Genomic DNA, 24,842 nt, shown 5'->3' with positions numbered 1-24,842 from the left:
ATAAATGGGTACTCTCTCCTGATTGGCTAAACATTCTCTCTCTCTCTCTCTCTCTGTCTGTGTGTCTGGGTGTCTCTCTCCCCACAGTAGACAGACCAGTCAGAGTGTATGCAGACGGTATCTTTGATGTGTTCCACTCCGGTCATGCCAGAGCTCTGATGCAAGCTAAATGTCTGTTCCCCAACACACACCTCATAGTGGGAGGTAGGTTACACACTAACACACACACTAACACACACCTCATAGTGGGAGGTAGGTTACACACACTACTACACACACTAACACACACCTCATAGTGGGAGGTAGGTTACACACACTAACACACACACTAACACACACCTCATAGTGGGAGGTAGGTTACACACACTAACACACACACTAACACACACCTCATAGTGGGAGGTAGGTTACACACACTACTACACACACTAACACACACCTCATAGTGGGAGGTAGGTTACACACACTAACACACACACTAACACACACCTCATAGTGGGAGGTAGGTTACACACACTAACACACACACTAACACACACCTCATAGTGGGAGGTAGGTTACACACACTAACACACACACTAACACACACCTCATAGTGGGAGGTAGGTTACACACACTACTACACACACTAACACACACCTCATAGTGGGAGGTAGGTTACACACTAACACACACTAACAAGGCAGGTACACACTGCAGGATATTTGGTCCGATTTTGCTGTCCGCGACTTTTTTTGACGCTCGCCGACAAAACCTCCCGATCTGACGCAGATCGGCCTTTGATCGGCGAGATAATGCTCAGTGTGTGAAAGGCTCTGCGAGACGATCCGCTCTGCCATGGCTTACCGACCGTTTTCAAATATCTATCTCGTTAGATATTCAGCTGTGTCCCAGACAGGACAGCAGACAATATCATACAATATGAAAGGAGCTGCGACCACCTCGCGAGGAGATGTACGCTACAGCCAATGAGAGCACATTACAGCCACCGTGGCTATTGTTCAATTTTGTAGCAAATCGCACTTTCTGCGTTTGATGCAGCTAAGCTACAATCGCTAGACCCATTGAAAGGGTACAAGAAGAGTGGAGAGAGTTGTAAGCACATTACTCATACCTGGTGTCTTTGATGGTTTTTTATTTACTATACAAACATTACAAACATAATCTAGTCTAAAACTTAGTTACCAGTTAGCAAAGGTTAGCACTTTAGGCACCGGTAGTTAGTGGTTAGGTAATAAAACCTGAGAGAGAGAATAAGCACATAACACACAGAGTATTAAGGATATGACTTCACATCAGACGTACACATCACAATTACAAAATTACAATGTTACTCACTATTGGTCTCTCACTCTCTTGTAGGATCTCGGTAAGTTACTTAAAACCCATATTTCAGGTAACCCACGGCACTGTTCCTTCTGAATCTAAAATCCTGTGCTCAGGCAGCCCATTATATCAACTATCAACACATAAGGTCCGCCTTTAGGGCAGATCTTTAAGCAACAGGAAGTTCTGGTTACCCACAAGGCTTTGCGCTTGGTCCTGTCTCTTGTTACACATCACACAAGGGGAGGCTAGCTCTGGCCTTCTGCCCTGTCCACCTATTGTTTCTTATCTCACAACCTTCCCCCGCTCGGTATGCAAGGGGCCCTTTGAAGCAGCTACCTCACCAGGGGGTCTAATCTGGCCTGCTAGACTCAACTTAAAGGGACATGTATTCTCCCACAGGACAGATGACAAAGTACATTACTATATCATTAATAATAATCCACAATTATCTTTCATAATCATAGATTATTTCCACACCTGCCACCTGTGTGTCTGATCTAGGATCCAGGACACACACAAAACATTCCTCGTGAGCTTTTTGGCTCTTTAGATAACGGCTCGGTAAAACAATTATTTAGTATGGCTCTCTGTAAACTGCTTTGATCCCATACTCATACAGGTTACATTTTCAACACACATTGTCTCTCAGTGGCTCCAAACCCATATTTTGAAACAATTAACAGTTCAACGTAATGTTCTCAATTTGTTTGAAATACTTTTTGGACATTGTGGCTAATATTTGATCTCAAATTGACTTTCCTCATAGTAAATCATGACCAATTTAATTTAGCAACAATTCTTTTCCACTAGTTTATTCCTGAGATTTTTCCTAAATCCCAGGACAAAGCATGAACCCTCCAAGGCCCATTTGTTTGACACCCACGTGTCTTGTCTTTTTTCTCTCCTCCCACTAAGTCAATGTCCTATTTTAGGGCATTTTGCCATGGTAACTGACATTGCAATTTGGGCAAAAGGGTTAAAAGATTATTAAAATAGTTGATCTACAATTTCACTTGAAGAAATTTTAACTTTAACCTCAAGCACGCTTGTCTAATCAGCTTAAAGCAAGCATCTATGATTAGATTATTAACCAAACCTAACTACTTCTCCTCTCAAGGCGTGTTAGAATTTGGCGGTTAGCTTAGCACTGTCTTGTCAGTGAACAAAGACAATGCTAATTTTCTCCCCCACCACTCAACAGTGGCAGTGGCAGTTAGCTAGCAGCTAGCACTTTATGCTAGACAATAGATCTGTTAGCACTGTGAGCTAGCGACACTAAGAGTAGCTCTCAGGACTGTTAGCTTTCTAAACCCCCTTATTGGTACGCTAATCAAACTTTTAACGGTAGCCTAGCTACATAACCTGTGGTTAGCTTCTAGCTTCTCCCTCAGCTCCTTATTCTTAGCACGCAGCGTTTCACAATCTACAGTCTCTTTTCTCCACGGTTTTCACAAACTGTGGGGCTTTGTTTCATTCATAGCAACCTGATAGCGAGTCTCTTCCCGGTGGTTCCTCGGGCCCGTACGGTATTACTGCCTCGGTCCTAGCGTCGTGTAGGCCGCCGGCTCCGTGTATCTCCCTTCGCCTCCGTGGACAGATGACTTCCTTCAGTTTGTGTTAGTTGAGGCCCTTTGTCCCCTTTGTTCACACAACTAGCACTGGTTCATTAAGCCAGCGTTAGTTCTGTGAGCCTATTTAAACCTGTCCCATACCAGGCCTTATAATTATTTTATTATTACAACTCACGTCTCATCTTAAAGAGACCGTGCGTCTTCATTCCTATGGCTATAGGAGTTTGTTATTCTTTATATAACATGCATAACATCCGCTTCCAAGGCCTCTCTCTTTCCTAGAATTACAGAAGCTACCACGGGACCTTTTCTCAAGGTTCATCCGCTTCTATGGCCAAATACTTTCTTAGAGTTTACCAAGGCTACCACGGGTTTATAATTGTTTAATTACTCTGTAACATTTAATCACTGTTTAATGACTATGTAACCAATACACACAACTAGTTGTCCCTCTCAGACACACTAGTGGTTGATTACTATGTAACACTTAAACTTTGTTAATGACTTTGTAATTATACTCATACCTAGTTGTCCCTCTCAGACAAACTAGTACTGTGTTAAAGGCCTTATTAAAGGCCGCTTAAAACTCAAACATGCCTCCTCCGGAGGCATCAGTAGTTTTATTACTTTAGTAATAAACAACTCTGAAGGCCTTATTAAAGGCCAGCACAGTTTAATACTGTGTTATACCCTCTGTATAACACGGTTAATCTGCTTAAAACTCTAGGTTGTCCCCTCCGGGGACACCAGTAGTTTTATTACTGTTCAATTTTGTAGCAAATCGCACTTTCTGCGTTTGATGCAGCTAAGCTACAATCGCTAGACCCATTGAAAGGGTACAAGAAGAGTGGAGAGAGTTGTAAGCACATTACTCATACCTGGTGTCTTTGATGGTTTTTTATTTACTATACAAACATTACAAACATAATCTAGTCTAAAACTTAGTTACCAGTTAGCAAAGGTTAGCACTTTAGGCACCGGTAGTTAGTGGTTAGGTAATAAAACCTGAGAGAGAGAATAAGCACATAACACACAGAGTATTAAGGATATGACTTCACATCAGACGTACACATCACAATTACAAAATTACAATGTTACTCACTATTGGTCTCTCACTCTCTTGTAGGATCTCGGTAAGTTACTTAAAACCCATATTTCAGGTAACCCACGGCACTGTTCCTTCTGAATCTAAAATCCTGTGCTCAGGCAGCCCATTATATCAACTATCAACACATAAGGTCCGCCTTTAGGGCAGATCTTTAAGCAACAGGAAGTTCTGGTTACCCACAAGGCTTTGCGCTTGGTCCTGTCTCTTGTTACACATCACACAAGGGGAGGCTAGCTCTGGCCTTCTGCCCTGTCCACCTATTGTTTCTTATCTCACAACCTTCCCCCGCTCGGTATGCAAGGGGCCCTTTGAAGCAGCTACCTCACCAGGGGGTCTAATCTGGCCTGCTAGACTCAACTTAAAGGGACATGTATTCTCCCACAGGACAGATGACAAAGTACATTACTATATCATTAATAATAATCCACAATTATCTTTCATAATCATAGATTATTTCCACAGCTATGGAAGGTCGGTGGACCTGACCACAACAAACAGACCCCCCCACATAGTTACCGTTCAGTCCTGTATTAAGTTAAACATTATTATAAAACAGAGTGAGAGTGAGCAAGCGTGCTCTGTCTACAGTGTGCAGTGACTCTCTGACTCATAAGTACAAGGGTTTATAGTACAAGGGTTTATAAAGTTTATATATGTTTATAAAGTGCATTACATTACATTACATTACATTACATTACAGTCATTTAGCAGACGCTTTTATCCAAAGCGACTTACAATAAGTGCATTCAACATAGATAGGCAAGAACACTACTAATCACCAGAAGTATGAAGTGCATTCTCTTCTAAAACAAGCAACTAAGAGTATACCTAGCGCTGAGGTAAAAGTGTAATATATCAGCTACCTACTGTCTTAAACAGATGAGACAAAATAGCAAAATCAAATGAGCAAGAGCTAAAACAAATAAGTGTATCGACTAAACAAGATCCAATAAAACCATACAACAATAAAACAAGAGTTCGTACAACTTGTTAACTCATTCAGTCCCCAGCTTATTTATGGTTTGGCTCTGAGTGCCACAGCCAAAATTCAATGTAAAAAACAAGTGCTTAAGAGCCGAGATACAGCCTTTTTCAGTAAGAAGTTAAACAAAGAGTGAATGGAGCATAATATTTTCAAATCATCATATCTTGGGTTCTAAACATTTTTTTTACAAAAATAAATAAATATATAAATATATATATATTTTTTTGACGTCTTAGACGTCCAGTGGCACTGGATGAGTTAACATCCAGTGCCACTGGATAACAAGTAGGCAAGGCAGAGAGGAAGGGTAGTGTTTCCTGAAGAGGTGGGTTTACAGACTCTAGTATATAGATAGATAGAAAGTATATAGATATATGTATTTATATATGTTTATAAAGTATATGTATATATATGTTTCTATGTTTTACAGTCTGCAGTGACTCTTTAACCCATAAGTATAAGGGTTTATAAAGTGCATATATGTTTATAAAGTATATGTATATATATGTTTATAAAGTATATATATGTTTTGTCTTCAGTCTGCAGTGACTCTTTAACTCATAAGTATAAGGGTTTCACTGTGATGAACGAGGACGAACGTTATGACGCTGTCAGTCACTGTCGCTACGTAGACGAGGTGGTCCGAGACGCTCCCTGGACCCTCACTCCTGACTTCCTCACTAAACACCGGGTAAGACCCTAAGACCCTAAGACCCTAACCCTGACACCCTAACCCCTAACCCTGACCATAGCACCCTAACCCTAGTCTGGGAGACTTCGCCTCAGAACCTGGACATCAGGGGCGCGGCCACTGCGTTCTGTTGTGTACTGCTGTTTGTCTCTGGTCTCATTGTTGTGTACTGCTGTTTGCCTCTGGTCTCATTGTTGTGTACTGCTGTTTGTCTCTGGTCTCATTGTTGTGTACTGCTGTTTGTCTCTCGTCTCATTGTTGTGTACTGCTGTTTGTCTCTCGTCTCATTGTTGTGTACTGCTGTTTGCCTCTCGTCTCATTGTTGTGTACTGCTGTTTGCCTCTCGTCTCATTGTTGTGTACTGCTGTTTGCCTCTCGTCTCATTGTTGTGTACTGCTGTTTGCCTCTCGTCTCATTGTTGTGTACTGCTGTTTGCCTCTCGTCTCATTGTTGTGTACTGCTGTTTGCCTCTCGTCTCATTGTTGTGTACTGCTGTTTGTCTCTGGTCTCATTGTTGTGTACTGCTGTCTGTCTCTCGTCTCATTGTTGTGTACTGCTGTTTGCCTCTCGTCTCATTGTTGTGTACTGCTGTTTGCCTCTCGTCTCATTGTTGTGTACTGCTGTTTGCCTCTCGTCTCATTGTTGTGTACTGCTGTTTGCCTCTCGTCAGACTGTTTAGACGAGTTGCACAGCTCTCAGACCGGTAAGAGGCGTGTCCGCTCAGATTCTGAGCGTAAGTTACATCCCGCCCACAAATACCAGGGCTCTGGCCCAGAAGTTTCCTCGCCTCCCCTTTGTATGAGAGAGCTGGAGAAAACCTCTGGGAACTCAGATTACCCTCACACCCTAACCCCCTAACCCTGACCCTGGACCCTCACTCCTGACCTCCTCACTAATCACTGTTGTGTGTGTGTGTGTGTGTGTGTGTGTGTGTGTGTGTGTGTGTGTGTGTGTGTGTGTGTGTGTGTGTGTGTGTGTGTGAGTGTGTGAGTGTGTGTGTGTGTGTGTACACACAGATTAACAGTATATTTACAGAATAACAGTTACATTGTATCGTCTCCTCAGATTGACTTTGTTGCTCATGACGACATCCCTTACTCCTCAGCAGGAAGTGATGACGTTTACAAACACATCAAGGATGCAGGTAGGTTGCCTAGCAACTACACCTCCCCAAAACTACACATCCTCCTTGATACATCTTCCAATTCAGTATCTTAATGACAGTAATCACTCTAAACAAGCCATATGTGTGTGAATCATTGATATGACTTCTAGACAATACTTTTTGGAATCCAATGGTCTTATAAACAGTTGACCCTAAGGTCATTTTACCAGTAGAATACATTTCTGCTGAGGAAAGTTTGGTATTGTTGCTTATTTAATAAGATAATTGCATAATTGAACACATTTGTGAAAATAATCACATGATAAATACATTTACAGTTAGATATTTCAAAACGTGTAAAACATATGTGAGAAAAAATAGTAGAGATACGTCTGTGACCTACTGACAATGTGCACGAGACATTTGGTGCTGATCGGCCCAACGGTTTGCGAGATAAGCTCGGACAAACTGCTACAAGCTGTAGTTGTAATAGCTGTGAGGGAATATGTCAAAACTCATAAAGATTGTGGACTTAGTGACAGGTTTTAGATTTTTGACATGGTGTTAGGTGTGGGTGTAAGGTTTTCAAAAGCCCTGCATACAACTTGGGCTGGCCCACTAGTGGCTGGTATGCAGAAACTTCAATATTTGATGGCTCGGTATACGGTTGAACACCCCATGAATTCATACAAAGTATGAATTATGTTACTATTGGGCATGCTAAATAAGCATACAAAACAAATCTAGGAAATTGTAACTTCCAGAAAGCCAGAAAGTCTCATTTTCAAGATGTCGTCCATGATGCTTAAAAACATAGACAGCTTAAAATGTCTATGTTTCAATTACTATTCAATCTAAAAAGTGGGAAGCATAATAAGCAAGCATAAATCTATTGCTTACTTACGAAATTACTTGAATAACCCCAATGGGGTTGTCCAGTAAGCCAGTATTTTTTTTTTTATGTGGAATCGAGACATTCCTCAAGTTGACACAGTCCACAGACAGTAGGACATGGTTGACACAGTCCACAGACAGTAGTACATGGTTGACACAGTCCACAGACAGTAGTACATGGTGGACACAGTCCACAGACAGTAGTACATGGTTGACACAGTCCACAGACAGTAGTACATGGTTGACACAGTCCACAGACAGTAGGACATGGTTGACACAGTCCACAGACAGTAGTACATGGTTGACACAGTCCACAGACAGTAGGACATGGTTGACACAGTCCACAGACAGTAGGACATGGTTGACACAGTCCACAGACAGTAGTACATGGTTGACACAGTCCACAGACAGTAGGACATGGTGGACACAGTCCACAGACAGTAGGACATGGTTGTCCATATCTTCTAACAGATCAGTGGAGTGTCTTGTAGGCAGTGGAGAAATTACAATGAATGAACTCCAAAAATGAATACTTCTGGAGCAGCATGCATTATTGACATACAGTAAGTTGGACACATTGATCATCCTGCAGCTTGCACCCCTAGTTCATGGCATCCACACCCTCTTTTTCCTCATCAAAACCATGTTTATGACAGACCAGTGTCTTCTACCACAGTGACGTTTGGTGGCAGATTCAGTTGAAGGTAGACATTGAGGCGTTACAGAGATTCAAGTGATGAAGCTGAGACAACCTCCTTGCTGAAGGTGTTAGATAGCGTTGTTGTGAGGGAATCTGTGCACTTTCCACCAACCAGGACAGCCATTACTTGACACCTAATGCCATCAATCAACCCTGATCTGAGTTGGGACAGTGAATGCGTTGGCACAAGGGGAAAGGGAAAAGGGAAGACATTTGGATTTCAGCTTCACCCAGCTGATGTCTGCCGGGACCGCATGGCTCTGGGTGTGAAGTGTCTTGCTCATGGACACCTAGACACATAGCTGGGGCCAGGAATCAAACCTGGGACTTTTATTTTTCCCATGCGGCCTCTCTACCCATTCAGCTATGACCAGTGACCACCCACTAGACCGAAGGAAGGTCAACTTTTACAAGCTTATGTTAAGCAAAGCAGTCTTTCTGCAAACACCAAACATCGGAGAAGTCACGTCACAACCAGTCACAGCATGGATGAATACATACATATGTTTATGTATTCATCCATGTAACTGTCATTGTATTTATCATGTTATTTCCACAAATGTGTTCAAATATGCAAATTCTCTTATTAAATATGCACAATACCAGAATGTCCTCAGCAGAAATGTATTCTACTGGTAAAATGACCTCAGGGTCAACTGTTTATAAGACCATTGGTTTCCAAAAAGTATTGTCTAGAAGTCATATAAATGATTCACACACATCACGGTTTCATATGGTTTGTTTAGAGTGATTCCTGTCATTAAGACATTGCTTCTCAAAGTGGGGTCCGGGGACCCCCAGGGGTACTTGAGGGGGTTCCAGGGGGTCCCCAGCTAAATGATGGATAGGAACCAAATGTACCCATATGGGTCTGTAACTCTGAGAGTGTACAAATGGAACCAAATGGACCCTAACGGGTCCATTTGGTTCCATTTGTACACTCTCAGAGTTAAGATAATATTGATTTTACAACATGAATTGGGGTCCCAGAGACCCCAATGTTTAGAGTGATTACTGTCATTAAGATACTGAATTGGAAGATGTATCATAATATAAACTAGAGACATGTAGGAATACAAGATGATACCACCTCATGTGGTACTATGACCTTTACTGCATAATATGACCCCTGACCTTTACTGCTGCACCCTGGAGCTGTGTTCACCTTTAACCTTTAACACTCTGAAAGTAAAGGGTTCTATGTTCAGTGCAAAGGAGCCTCATACATTATTATTAGAATATGTAATGTAAGGAATACATTATTATATCTGATGTACGTAGGAGTTAAAGTGGTTAAAGTGATGTTGATGTAATAAGTCATTTCCCCTGGGGGTCCCCGGCCCGGACCCCACTTTATGAATGAATGTATATTTAACCCCTGCTGTGCTGTGCTGTGCTGCAGGCATGTTCGCCCCCACTCAGCGGACGGAAGGCATCTCTACCTCTGACATCATCACCAGGATAGTACGAGACTACGATGTTTACGTGAGACGTAACCTGCAGAGAGGATACACCGCTAAAGAGCTCAACGTTAGCTACATTAATGTAAGTTATACACTGTTATATACATATATATATATACATATATATATATCAGAGGTCGCGTTAGTCCGATAATTGCCGGTTTTGACCGTTTATTTATGACAAAGACCGGAAAAAATAAATCTCTCCGGACATCCTGACCGGTTGATAATGACACGGCAGTTCATTAATTATCACCGCAAAATTAGGCACATTTCAAATCCTCTGCTTTGCAAGCTCTCTCTCTCTCTCTCTCTCTCTCTCTGTCTCTCTCTCTCAGCCTGCGTGTGTCTTTGGGAGAGAGAGAGTGAGAGAGAGCGGTAGAACGTGTTATATTATACCTCTATGGTAGAAAGTCACACGCTGTTAAGTTACACCTATTTCCTGTTAATAATAACCAGTGTAAAATGTGCTGCATTGGGCGGCACATGGGAGACACTTTATTGTGAAGGTTCAACAGGAAGAAGAGAGTTGTTGTTGCTGCAGCGTAGTTGTTGCTGGTGCTGCGTAGCTAGACTGCGGTCTCGGCAGTCAGACAGCGACCGCAGTCCGGTTACAAGTTACATTTATAAAGTTGTGTATTTAACAGTCAGTCACACACAAGTTGTATCATTACGAGTTAGAATATGTCACAGATACTAGGCTACTACAAGGGCACTTGTGACTCGTGAGTAAAGTTGGCAAGTTGCCCTACAGTTTAACAACAGTTTCATTGAAGATGAAATATCCAACACAGATGCGTAAATACTCTCCACAACAGCTATAGGCTACTGCAACTATGGCATCGAGGTGAAACACGACGTTAATCATAATCGTGAACCTATTTTTAACTCTATGAGGTGGACACGTTAAACCGTTACCACTTTGAACTGATTAGCTCTATGAGGAGACGACAAGGTTCTCACAACTCATCAACTTTCCCACGGCTGTCCCAACCAGAGCATGTGAGCGGGTGAAAATGCCGCTCCGCGCTCCAGGGGGCTGAAATGCCGCTCGCTATTCGCTCATGTTAAACCCCCCCGCGCTCCGCTCCCCGTCGCTCCTCGCTCACGTTGATTTGCGCAAATCTCGCTCCACGCTCCGCTCAAACCGGGTCGCTCAACAGTAAAAAAAAGAAAAGAAAGTAGAAATTCTAATGACATCTCGGTGCGCTGTGCACTGCGGATGTCTGTGTGTCTCTGAGTCCGTGCGACCGGGCATGCTCAAACATTCGGTGCGCGGCCCCCGCGAGGGCGGCCTGGAGCGGGAGGCGGTCCTCGCTCTGAGTAGCGCTCCAACCTTTTTATAACCAGCTCCGCGCTCACGTCAAAATCGCGTCGCTCCGCTCACCGCTCCGCTCGCGCTCCGCTCCGCTCACATGCTCTGGTCCCAACTAGACGCACGGACGGCATCCACTGTCTAACTAAACAGTATAACCAGGGGTGCACATAACTGGTGCGCAGGTGCGCATGCGCACCCAAAATAAAAAATGCGCACCACATCAGGCGACGCGAGGCGCTTTTGCGCACCAACAGCTGGGACAGGAATTTCCAAGCTTTTATTTTTTAGCAAAACTAAAAAATAAAAGCCTGGAGATCGAGGCTAGGAATTTACTTCCTGAAGCCACACTCACACATCACTCTAAAGCACCCGTCGGCCCCATGTACAGCCATTAGGCACAGGGGTAGAGATATGACTCGCGTCGCCTCGCATCGCAAAGGGGTAGAGATATGACTCGCGTCGCCTCGCATCGCCTCGCATTGCCTCGCTGCGTGCACGCAGCCAGCAGCGGCTGTTAGAGGCACTCGTCACCGATGATGAACGCACCGTAATGGTGCAAAATATGCCGTGAACGTCCCAATCTGGCGGATAAAATCAACGCAGCAGCACAGGGCACCAACCTTGGGGGCTTTATCTAACAGCGTGAGAAAAAAAAACGGCGAAAATCGGCGGAATTTAGAAGCAGAGCGTCCTTTTTTTCTCCCCCCCCCCCCCCCCCCCGTTGACAAAACTGTCCGGGCTGAACCCCCCCCCCCGTTGACAAAACGGGACGGGCGCCATGCGCACCAAGTCACATGTCCAGGTGCTCTTCTGCGTACCAGACCTAAAAAGTTATGTGCACCCCTGAGTATAACCTCCTGTGAGTGAGTAGTGGTCTATAATTTATTGCCCTAACAGGTCAGCTGAGCCACGTTATGAAGGATTCATCTGAAATGCCCAATTTTTTGCATTGCCCTTTGATTAGAAAATGCATTCAAACGCAATTGATTATTGAGAAACCATTACGCACGCAGCATGCGCAAATGGTAATGTAGGTAATTAATGTATTTGTGTAAGATGACCCTGCTATATAAAATGTGTATATTATGATGGTTCATGTTCAAATAGCTCAATCCAAAGTTAGGCTGTATTTACGCACCTGCTTGTCATTATTGCATACCATTAATTACCATTAATTATATTTTAATCCTTCCGGACATTTGGACCGGCAGATTAAAATCCTAGCGCGACCCCTGATATATATACATAAATATATACATATATATATACATATATATATACATATATATATATATACATATATATATATACATATATATATACATATATATATATACATATATATATATACATATATATATGTATATATATATATATACATATATATATATACACGCTAAAGAGCTCAACGTTAGCTACATTAATGTAAGTACAGTTTGTGACGTCTTTGTTCTGACTGTCCCCTTCATCCCCGCCTGACCCCCCAATGCACAACATAAAAAAGGCAACACAGTGTATTTATCTCATATATCAATGCACAACATAAAAAAGGCAACACAGTGTATTTATCTCCGCACTAAAAGGCATCAGTTTTTTTTTCTTTAAGATATTTTTGGGGCTTTTTATGCCTTTATTTGTACAGGACATTAGGCTGACAGGAAATGGGGAGAGAGATGGGGGGGAGACATACAGCAAAGGTCGTCGGGAACGGGAGTCGAACCCGCGACACGCTGTCATGCTGGATCACCAGCTTATGTGGTATGGGCCTGGACCGCTAGGCCAGCGGACGCCCCAAAAGGCATCAGTTTTAATCCAATAAGAACACATACCAAAGTGCAGTAGGCCTATGAGCTCTCACATTCAGAATAATAATATGAAACCAAGTAAACATTATGCTCGCCTTATGGAGCCCACAACTAACCATTAACCAGCTATCAATCAGCAGCAGTTATTAGGCAAAATGTAACACCAGTCATTTTACTCAAAATGCCATGTATAGGCTCTGAAACAGATTGGCCAAAAAACTAAAACAAAAAGGATTTTTAACACATCGGGTGCCGAACACGGTCTGAACCGTGTTTTCACAGCGTAGCGCTTCGGTGCCGCTCACGGACGAGTTCAGTCTTTTTGTTTTTTTTTCGTTTTTCTCCACACGGGCGGGGCTAGAGCAGCTCTGGGAGCACCCATTGTGATCTTGAGAAGGAAGTGCCAGATAGATCACCGGAAACAAAAACATGGCTCCCATCCGCTTCCTGTCTATTTCCTTCTTTAAAACGCCTATATCTCCGAATCTGTTTCCGGTGTGGAAAACCGGTCATGCGCGGTGCGCGATCCCCCCCCCCCCCGTTGTAACTTGCGACTGAAATGTTATGGTTCCAGGCTGTAGCCAGGGTCATGGCGCAACATGAATGGATGCTTTTTTTTACATGGATTTGCTCGTCGCGGACGCGGAAGCTATAAACAGCAAAGCGCAGTCAATGGGGAGAATGCCGGCACCCACGGTAAGTTGTTATGAAAAAATGCTGGCACCCGATGTGTTAAGGCTTTTCAAATGCAGTGCAGGAGGTTCAGCCTGCAGAAAGAGAGAGCGAGGGGGCCGAGAGAGAGGGAGGGAGGGAGGGAGAGAGAAAAAGAAAGGCGTGATTATTCCCAGTAGACCTGAGATGAATCATTTCAATTGCTGTTGCTTGGGTTTGTGTTGTTTTCTCTGTTATGTGGAATCATGTTCTACCTGCGATTCTATTTCAAATGAATATATTAAAACCAGCACTGCAATAATGATATCGATGGTTAATTACTTACCCACGTTAATGTGACGGGTGGGCCTGCATCTGTGCACAAAGCTCTGCCAAGTTTGGTGCAATTAAAGGCAGTTTAATGAGCAAGTCCTTCTCAACATCATTCAGTCTTTGCCGATATTTTGTCTTCACTGTGAGACCAGAGAATCCATCACATAGATAGGTTGTGCCGAAGGGCATTAAAACCCTCAAGGCTTGCTTTGCCAGGTCGGGGTGTGTCATTGCCTCTGTCCAAAAATCCACAAGTGTCTTTGGTTTGAAACACAGCAGCAGCGCTCCATCAGATCCATCAGGTCAATCAGCTGTTCCTGCTGTTGTAGGGACAGTTGTGGGACAGGAGGGGGCACTTCAAATGGGCTGTGAATCCACGTCTGACATGCATCCATAGGTGGGAAATATTTCCGTAAGTGCTCAGCGAGCTGGTTGAGATGTTCTGTTGTTTTGCTCTTTTACAGGTTCACTCATAGTCATGGTAACTTCGTTTCCCTCCAAGAACGCATGAAGTGAAGGGAAACACAGGAGCATATTCACACTCACACAGCGAGCCCAGAACCGTAGCTTCTTTATCATGGCCTCTATCTTGTCGTCTGTGTTGAACAGTGTAACACTGACTCCCTGCAAACCTACATTCAATTCATTCAGAAGTGAAAATATGTCAGCCAGAGGCAAGCTTCTGCAGAAAATCCTCATCATGCAGTTTAGAGGCCAAATGGAACGGGTTGTCTTCAAAGAATTGTTGAAGTTCATGTCGCAGTTCAAAGAGCCTTGTCAAGACTTTGCCTCGCGACAACCTCAGTGTGCAAAAGCAGTGCTTTATGTTCGCTTCCCATTTCATTGCACAACACAGTAAACAGCCTTGAATTTAGCGGACGAGCTTTGATGAAATGAACTAGTTTCACAGAATCATGGAGGACTGAAAGTAGATCAGCTGGCATGTTTTTTTGCAGCGAGGGCCTCCCTGTGAACCAGTGGCGTACCCACCATAGAGGCAAGGCAGGCAGCCGCCTGCCCAACTAAAATCTCGCCTCCCCTAGAAAATAAAGTAAAAGACCGACTGAGAAACAGGCAGTGAAAAAGAATCCAAACAGAAAACTGGCCGTCGGGCCGTTAGCCCGCCAGACAGCTGTGAATCGTTTTATTTTTATTTTTGTTTAATTTGTTTTTATTCAGCAGAGCGACCCTCGCCTATAGTGATGCAAATGTCTTCATGCCATGGGCATGGGGTTCCAGGGGTGGGGGTCTTCTGGGCCATCACCTGTACTCACCTGGCATAAAAGGGCTCTGAGAGCAGCTTGAGCCATTCATTACTAAACTACAACATGAAGAGACCACCGCTGGAGAAGAGATTCATCCAGAGGACGCTATACCTTTCACCACAGCTGCCAGGACCAGCATAGGCCTACATTGATTATGCATATTGTTTTTATTAGCGTTTTTCAGTTTTGTAGTCAGTGTAGTGTTGTTGTTAGCTTGTTTCCCCCGCGATATTCCCAGAGTCCCCCCCCCCCCCCCCCCATTCCAAAGGGGGGGGGGGGGGGGGGGGATGTCGCCTGCCCTAAACGTAATTCCTGGGAACGCCACTGCTGTGATCACTGCAGTGTGTGACCACACAACGGATGGACAGACGTTCCTGATGTGAGCTATAAGCCCTGTATGCTTCCCTGTCATCCACTTTGCCCCATCAGTGCACAATCCAACGCAGCGCGTCCAGTCGATTCCATTGGACCTCATAAAGGCATTCGTCAAATTAAAGGTTTCTTCTCCTGTTGTGTTCGGGTAGCAAGAGGCCGACAGAACAGAAAATCCTCCTTCACCGTTCCTTCAAATAGGTAACGAACGAACGCACACCAACAGATTAGCCAGATTAGCCACATCTGTGGACTCGTCTACTTGGAGAGAATAAAACTCAGTGTTTTTCACGCGACTGACTAACGTAGCCAGGATGTGTTGGGACGTCGTATCGATGCGTTTTGACACAGTGTGTCGGACACGGGGATTATTATGTCCAATCTTTTTGCTTCTTTCTCTCCAATCATACATTCAACCGTATCCTTGGCAACTGGCAGGCACACGTCTTCCACAAGTGTGTGAGGTAGCCCTTTTTTTAGCAATTCTGTAACTTGCCAGATAAGAAGCCTTTAGTGCCTTTTTGGTAGAGCCACCACATGAATGAAACTGCACTTTATTTTGTCTGTCTTTCAACTCTGTTAATTTTGATCTGAAAAATGCACGGGGTTCTTTAGTTAGGTCGGCATGCTTAGTGGTGACGTGGCCATGTAGATATGAAGGCTTCATGCTGCTGTTAGACAGTGGTGTAAAGTAACTAAGTACATGTACTCAATTTTTGAGGTCTTTACTTGAGCATTTCCAATTTCCAGTACTTTTACTTCTACTCCACTACATCTCAGAGGCAAATATTGTACTTTTACTCCACTACAATTATTTGAAAACTTTAGTTACTAGTTACTTTGCAGATATAAATGATTACATTATGAAACATACATTAACCACTTCAGCCCTATTTTATACATAGGCTATTTGAAAATAGCAGATCTACAAGCTCACAACGCGTGAGCTTGTAGATCTGCTATTTTCAAACATTTCAGTACTTTTACTTTTGGTACTTTAAGTATATTTTGATGCCAATGCTTTGGTACTTTTTACTCAAGTAACATTTTGAACACAGGCCTTTTACTTGTAACAGAGTATTTTTATATTGTGGTATTGCTACTTTTACTTAAGTAAAAAAAATCGGAGTACTTTTTCCACCACTGCTGTTAGATAGGACGTCACCACACATCACACACTGGGGGTCTGGGTGGTCCACATCACACACTGGGGGTCTGGGTGGTCCACATCACACACTGGGGATCTGGGTGGTCCACATCACACACTGGGGATCTGGGTGATCCACATCACACACTGGGGGTCTGGGTGGTCCACATCACACACTGGGGGTCTGGGTGGTCCACATCACACACTGGGGGTCTGGGTGGTCCACATCACACACTGGGGGTCTGGGTGATCCACATCACACACTGGGGGTCTGGGTGATCCACATCACACACTGGGGGTCTGGGTGATCCACATCACACACTGGGGGTCTGGGTGGTCCACATCACACACTGGGGGTCTGGGTGATCCACATCACACACTGGGGGTCTGGGTGATCCACATCACACACTGGGGGTCTGGGTGATCCACATCACACACTGGGGGTCTGGGTGATCCACATCACACACTGGGGGTCTGGGTGATCCACATCACACACTGGGGGTCTGGGTGATCCACATCACACACTGGGGGTCTGGGTGATCCACATCACACACTGGGGGTCTGGGTGATCCACATCACACACTGGGGGTCTGGGTGATCCACATCACACACTGGGGGTCTGGGTGATCCACATCACCAGACACAGATCATTGTCATCATATTTACTTTTTCTTACTCCAGTCTTTGGCCCAGAGTCTCGTTGTCTCTTTTACCCCGTTTTCTTGATGGAGGGCCTGGCTGTTGTGTCTGTGCCCCACACCCCCCCCCCCCTTTTCAGTTTCCCCCGTGTCATTGTCATCATCACACTCTGTCTCCACGACAACGCTGCTCTCCGCTTCTCACGCCTCTTCCTCCTGTCCGCTTTCATTACTTTCATTAACGTTACATTCACCACGTCCACCTGACAGTTTCCCTGTATGTTTAGCCAGTTCTGCATGTTTTCATTATGTTGTCCCGGTCGCGCGCATAGGAGTCGCAGGTCAGTGGACTTTTGGCAGAAAGTCAAGTGCATTTTACATGATGAACATGATACATCTTTTTTTAATAATTATTAGTAAAACGTACGTTTTTAATTTAAAAGTTTCTTGAATTTCATGATTTACACACAGTGAAAATAATTCCCATTTGAAATAATGTATATTAGTTATATATATATACTAGACCATTGGTTCTCAAAGTGGGGTCCGGGGACCCCCAGGGGTACTTGAGGGGGTTCCAGGGGGTACCCAGCAAAATGTGTTAATATAGCATCACAATAATTATGACCTTTTATACTTTGGCTATTCAAAAATAGCAGATCTACAAGCTCATAGTGCGGCACCGAGTCTTGCACTATGAGCTTGTAGATCTGCTATTTTTGAAAAATCGTTAAAATTTGTGCAAACCTTTGAATATATATACATTTTTTAAGCGAACATTTGTTGCTCAAATCCTTGCTTCTGTGGGTCCCTGGGACAAAATATTTGAGATGGGGGTCCGCGGCCAAATACATATCATGTTGGGGGTCCTTGACGTGAAAAAGTTTGAGAACCACTGTACTAGACCATACCCGTAGGGGGATATGAGCACCCAAAGTGTGCAGTTTGGCTTATGCGCTGAGAACAGACAGTTTGTCAGGGATGGAAAGTGAGTTTGTAGTCTACTGTGTAGTCACTGTAGTGCAGTGGTTCTCAAACTTTTTCATGTCAAGGACCCCCAAATTGACACTTGTTAGCCCGCGGACCCCCATTTGAAAAGATATGCCAGGGACCCCCATAAGAGAAGATTTTTTTTACGGCTCTAGCAGTGAATCTAAACCATTTTAATTTCAAGGACCCCCAGTTTGACATGCATTAGGGCTACGGACCCCCATTTAATGGCATTTCTATCTGTTGGACCCCAGTTTATATCGTACAATCTATGTTAATTTAACTCTGAGAGTGTACAAATGGAACCAAATGGACCCGTTAGAGTCCATTTGGTTCCATTTGTACACTCTCAGAGTTACAGACCCATAAGGGTCCATTTGGTGCCTAATCTATCATTTAGCTGGGGACCCCCTGGAACTCCCTCAAGGACCCCTGGGGGTCCCCGGACCCCACTTTGAGAACCAATGGTGTAGTGTGTACACACACACACGCACATCCCGTCGAGAATCGGTCCTACACACAAACACCCGCTGATATACCTAGATATAACAGGCGGAGCCTGTGCGTTTGGCCAGAATAGTTTTTTTGCGTGGTCCCATGGCTGCGTGCAAAGTTGTGTGTAGTAAAGTTTGTGTCGCAAGCGAACACACACACACACACACACACACACACACACACACACACACACACACACACACACACACACACACACACACACACACACACGCACCACGGAGCTGTGTGTCGCGAGCGAGCGCGCCAAACACACACGGCAACAGCGTGCGCATGTGTCGCGCGCGCACCAAACAGCCACGGCAACAGTCGCGCGCCCCAAGACACCAAGACACCACCGACAGCCACAGAGGTTACTCAAATTAGAGTTAGATTAGTAAAATAACACCATAGAACCGCCATTAGGCTTTTCAGGTCACGCACCCGTGCGCGCACCACAGTTTGGGAACCCCTGCTCTATAGCAATGATACCTATGGGAATATAGACGTGTTAAATATCACTTCCAGCACCTTTAAGTGTTGGGAATCTTATCCTCTACGGTTCTTTATATAACATGATAAACACAGTTCTAAGGCCAGAGGTGAACTTTCTGCTGGAGTCGTACCTTTAAATGACAGCAACGTGGCCCCACGTCTTAGCCTCAGCTATACTTAGTTGTGTGCCGGTGTCGTGCGCAGTAAATAGCAGATCTACAAGCTCACAATGCATCACGGATAGGACGCGTTGCGAGCTTGTAGATCCGCTATTTACGGCATGCAACACCAGTGTGCAATTAAGTATGTTGTGCTCCGTTCCCCCTCATTAATGTATGACTTAAAGTAGCACAGATTTACCACTGTGAAGTTATAATAATAATAATAATAATAATAATAATAATACCACTGTGAAGTTATGGAAGGTGGAAGGTTTCCAAAAGATGAAATCCCAGGAATAATGGAAGACAATGGAGTTTTAAATGGAAAGTGGATTACGTTACGTAACGGGTAGGATCAAATTATTTGTTGACACGGAAGACCAGCAGTAATTAACAATAAACGTATGCTTACGTTCTCTTGAGTTAAAATAAGCTGCGGAACAATTGCTATGTTTGCCAATTCGCTGGCAAACATAGCTGAGCGTAGATTTTGCCGTTGGGTTGAGCACCCAACGGCAAAATCATAAATTAGCGCCCCTTTAGTTTTGTGTCAATTCATTTTTGTTTGTTTGTTTATACACCTAAATGTTAAATAGCTCTATATTCTGATAATACTCATTGATATAGAGTTTGTTTAGTAACAGGATCTGTCCAGCTCTTTATTTAACAATTTTATCCAATCAGAATAAAGAACTCAGACAGGATACAGATTAAACAAGTTAAATTGGAAGTGATTACACTAAGAAACGAGTAGACACACAATTGGAACTAGTATAGAACACTATAAAAATAAAGCTGATAAATGGGTACTCTCTCCTGATTGGCTGAGATGTTGTCACCTACCTGAAAATGTATGTTCTGTTTATTAAAGAGCTGTAGAGACATGGAGACTCCTGTTACTGAACAAACACTCTATAGCAATGATTACTATCAGCATATAGAGCTTTAACCTTTTTAACAAAAAGCTTTTTGTTTTAATCCAAAAATATCACTTACCCTACCTTTAATATGTTGTTGTTCAAATGAATGTGTATTTTCAGACATTTGCACACAATGCTTAGTAAACTTGGCCTTCGGCTCGGTACTTGGTCTGCTCTTTTTCCGCTCTACACCAAATATCTATGCCAAAGGTTACCTGTCTGTGTTGTGTATATGTCTGTTTGTTTATGTAATCCATGTATATGAACAGAAATGTATATAATCCTACCCTGTGCTTCACAATAAAAAAGATGTGAAACAAAAGTAGCAGATCTACAATCTCATTGTGAGCTTGTTGTAGATCTACTATTTTTGGTAAATGTAGGGATGCTAGGGTTCAGGTAGTTTATGTACCCCACAATGTTAGGAAAGTGCCCCCTCTTGTGACAAAGCAGAGGTACTACACATACATGCGTCTGGAAGCTGTTAGTAGAAAGAACACAATATGTTTAGAATGACAATACTTTAATGAATGATTTAATACTTTTACTACTGTACTGTACTGTTACTGTACTGTACTGTACTGTACTGTTACTGTACTGTACTGTACTGTACTGTACTGTACTGTACTGTACTGTACTGTTACTGTACTGTTACTGTACTGTACTGTACTGTACTGTTACTGTACTGTACTGTACTGTACTGTACTGTTACTGTACTGTTACTGTACTGTACTGTTACTGTACTGTTACTGTACTGTACTGTACTGTTACTGTACTGTACTGTTACTGTACTGTTACTGTACTGTACTGTTACTGTACTGTACTGTACTGTTACTGTACTGTACTGTACTGTACTGTACTGTTACTGTTACTGTACTGTTACTGTACTGTACTGTTACTGTACTGTTACTGTACTGTACTGTACTGTTACTGTACTGTACTGTACTGTACTGTTACTGTACTGTTACTGTACTGTACTGTTACTGTACTGTTACTGTACTGTACTGTACTGTTACTGTACTGTACTGTTACTGTACTGTTACTGTACTGTTACTGTACTGTACTGTACTGTTACTGTACTGTACTGTACTGTACTGTTACTGTACTGTACTGTTACTGTACTGTTACTGTACTGTACTGTTACTGTACTGTACTGTACTGTACTGTACTGTTACTGTACTGTACTGTACTGTTACTGTACTGTTACTGTACTGTACTGTACTGTTACTGTTACTGTACTGTTACTGTACTGTACTGTACTGTTACTGTACTGTTACTGTACTGTACTGTTACTGTACTGTTACTGTACTGTTACTGTACTGTTACTGTACTGTTACTGTACTGTACTGTTACTGTACTGTTACTGTACTGTACTGTTACTGTACTGTACTGTACTGTACTGTACTGTACTGTACTGTTACTGTACTGTACTGTACTGTTACTGTACTGTTACTGTACTGTACTGTACTGTTACTGTACTGTACTGTACTGTTACTGTACTGTACGTTACTGTTACTGTACTGTACTGTTACTGTACTGTACTGTACTGTACTGTACTGTACTGTACTGTACTGTACTGTACTGTTACTGTACGGTCAGTAACAGGAAGAGAAACACCTCCATGTAAAATTATCTGTTTTCAAATTGTAAAATAATGTTTTAATGTCTGTACTGTTGTGTGTGTGTGTGTGTGTGTGTGTGTGTGTGTGTGTGTGTGTGTGTGTGTGTGTGTAGGAGAAGAAGTACAACCTACAGGAGCGTGTGGACAAGGTGAAGAAGAAGGTCCGGGACGTGGAGGAGAAGAGCAAGGAGTTTGTCCAGAAGGTTGAGGAGAAGAGCATCGACCTGATCCAGAAGTGGGAGGAGAAGTCCAGGGAGTTCATCGGGAACTTCCTGCAGATGTTTGGCCCCGAGGGAGCACTGGTGAGGATGTTTATGTTTAATACACCCCCCCCACATGTTTACACTGTTTCTATAAAGCCCCCCCATGTTTAAACCATGTTTACACTGTTTCTATAAAGCCCCCCCATGTTTAAACCATGTTTACACTGTTTCTATAAAGCCCCCCCATGTTTAAACCATGTTTACACTGTTTCTATAAAGCCCCCCCATGTTTAAACTATGTTTTACACAGTTTTTTAACGTTTAAACCAGACAGGTGTGCAGCACAGATATCCACACATTGAGTATTGCAAGATTACACATTGCAATACTGTATCTATATTCAAAAATTAAATATCGATTTGTTTTTTAAAATATTTTTTCCCCCCACGATTTTGTAACCTTTTTTTCACCCGGTGCCAAGTTTCTCTCTCTGTGTTCCTACATAAGCATATGTTAAAGGTCTCTCTCTCTCTCTCTCTCTCTCTCTCTCTCTCTCTCTCTCTCTCTCTGTGTTCCTACAGAAGCATATGTTAAAGGTCTCTCTCTCTCTCTCTCTCTCTCTCTCTCTCTCTCTCTCTCTCTCTCTCTCTCTCTGTGTTCCTACAGAAGCATATGTTAAAGGTGTCTCTCTCTCTCTCTCTCTCTCTCTCTCTCTCTCTCTCTCTCTCTCTCTGTCTCTGTGTTCCTACAGAAGCATATGTTAAAGGTCTCTCTCTCTCTCTCTCTCTCTCTCTCTCTCCAGAAGCACATGTTAAAGGAGGGGAGGGGCCGCATGCTGCAGGCCATCAGCCCCAGACAGAGTCCTGACAGCAGCCCTGTGAGGGAGGAGCGCTCCCCCTCCCCCACCTCCTTCCGTCTGCCCTTCTTCGCCAAGACCTCCCCCCCTCCCTCGCCCCGCCCCCTGCACCACCGCAGCATCGCCGCCGCACGGGGGTACCCTATCAGTGAAGATAACGATGAAGATGATGAGGACTAGGCCGCCTTAAGACTAGGATGTCTTTAGTCTTTAGACTAGGAACGTCTTTAGTCTTTAGACTAGGATGTCTTTAGTCTTAAGACTAGGATGTCTTTAGTCTTAAGACTAGGATGTCTTTAGTCTTAAGACTAGGACGTCTTTAGTCTTTAGACTAGGATGTCTTTAGTCTTAAGACTAGGACGTCTTTAGTCTTAAGACTGGGACGTCTTTAGTCTTTAGACTAGGATGTCTTTAGTCTTAAGACTAGGACGTCTTTAGTCTTTAGACTAGGATGTCTTTAGTCTTAAGACTAGGACGTCTTTAGTCTTTAGACTAGGACGTCTTTAGTCTTAAGACTAGGACGTCTTTAGTCTTTAGACTAGGACGTCTTTAGTCTTAAGACTAGTCTTTGTTTTGTCCCCTCTGTCAACGAGGGGTGGTACAGTTAGTCCAAATGTTTTACATTTTTAATTTCATGGACCCCCTAGTATGGTTTGCATTAGACCATGGACCCCCACAACTCAGAGGGGTACACATGGAACCAAATGGACCCGTCTGGTTCCATTTGTACCCTCTCTGAGTCACAGATCTGTTAAGGGTCCATTTGGTTCCGAACCATCAATCATTTAGCTGGGGACCTCCCCTGGAACTCTGGGGGTCCCAGGACCACACTTTGAGAACCACTGTGTTAGTCAGGTCAGTCACTAAGGCTGTGTTCACACGGGCTCCCAAATACAGACAGTCTATAGATCAGATTTGGGAATCAATTGGTAATTGCCTGCAGTGTGAACAAAGTGTTGGTCCGGTCAGTGGTCAGTGGGTCAGGGGTCAGTGGGTCAGGGGTCAGGTCAGTGCGTCAGTGATCAGTGGGTCAGGGGTCAGGGGTCAGGTCAGTGCGTCAGTGATCAGTTTTCTTGTTTCTTTCTTCTGGTGTTTGTGTGTCTCCAGCTTTGCTTCACGTTTGACCGTTCACTGTAACATCTGTAACATCTGCTTCACTACATCAATTACATCATTATTTTACACGTATTTCTTTTGGGGTATTTTTGTTCTTAGACATACAGCTAACATGTTCTAAGTCTTTATGTTCTTAGACATACAGCTAACATGTTCTAAGTCATTTAGTTAACATGTTCTAGATCATTTAGCTGCTAACATGTTCTAGGTCATTTATCTAACATGTTCTAGGTCATTTATCTAACATGTTCTAGGTTGTTTTGGAGATAAATCTTCCTCTTGTACATAAAGGAACATTTACTGAGGTTGAAAGTGATGGAAGTGATTTCTTTATTGTTAAAATAAGTGTTAAATAACTATTTTCCTATCATTGCTATAGAGTGTTTGTTCAGTAACAAGAGTCTCTTCAGATCTTTGACATGTTCAGGTTGGGATACCGATTTCATCCAATCAGGAGAGGGAACACAAGGAAACAAGTGATACATGATTATATACATTTAAGCTTTGTGGGATTCTCTCTGCTGATTGGATGATGTTTGTATCCCATCTGAAAGTGTATTTTGTGTTTATTAAAGAGCTGGAGAGACCAGGAGAATGATTACTATGGAATATA

The 24,842-nt window shown here is 43.3% G+C and overlaps 1 protein-coding gene across 1 annotated transcript in view; it reads left to right on the top strand.

Annotated features, from left to right (window-relative positions):
- Positions 1-23,401, top strand: part of pcyt1aa (phosphate cytidylyltransferase 1A, choline a) — a 32,675-nt gene extending 9,274 nt beyond the window's left edge. The window contains exons 4-9 of the mRNA XM_084058237.1: positions 88-204; positions 5,533-5,684; positions 6,750-6,828; positions 9,786-9,928; positions 22,168-22,356; positions 23,060-23,401. Coding sequence (XP_083914363.1) covers positions 88-204; positions 5,533-5,684; positions 6,750-6,828; positions 9,786-9,928; positions 22,168-22,356; positions 23,060-23,293 — 914 coding nt within the window. The 3' untranslated portion in view covers positions 23,294-23,401. The remainder of the gene's footprint in view (positions 1-87; positions 205-5,532; positions 5,685-6,749; positions 6,829-9,785; positions 9,929-22,167; positions 22,357-23,059) is intronic.
- Positions 23,402-24,842: the final 1,441 nt, after the last annotated feature.

The sequence above is a fragment of the Gymnoscopelus microlampas genome, assembly GCF_963454915.1.
Source record: "Gymnoscopelus microlampas genome assembly, chromosome: 5".
Lineage (NCBI taxonomy): Eukaryota > Metazoa > Chordata > Actinopteri > Myctophiformes > Myctophidae > Gymnoscopelus > Gymnoscopelus microlampas.
This window is presented reverse-complemented; position numbering and strand designations above follow the sequence as displayed.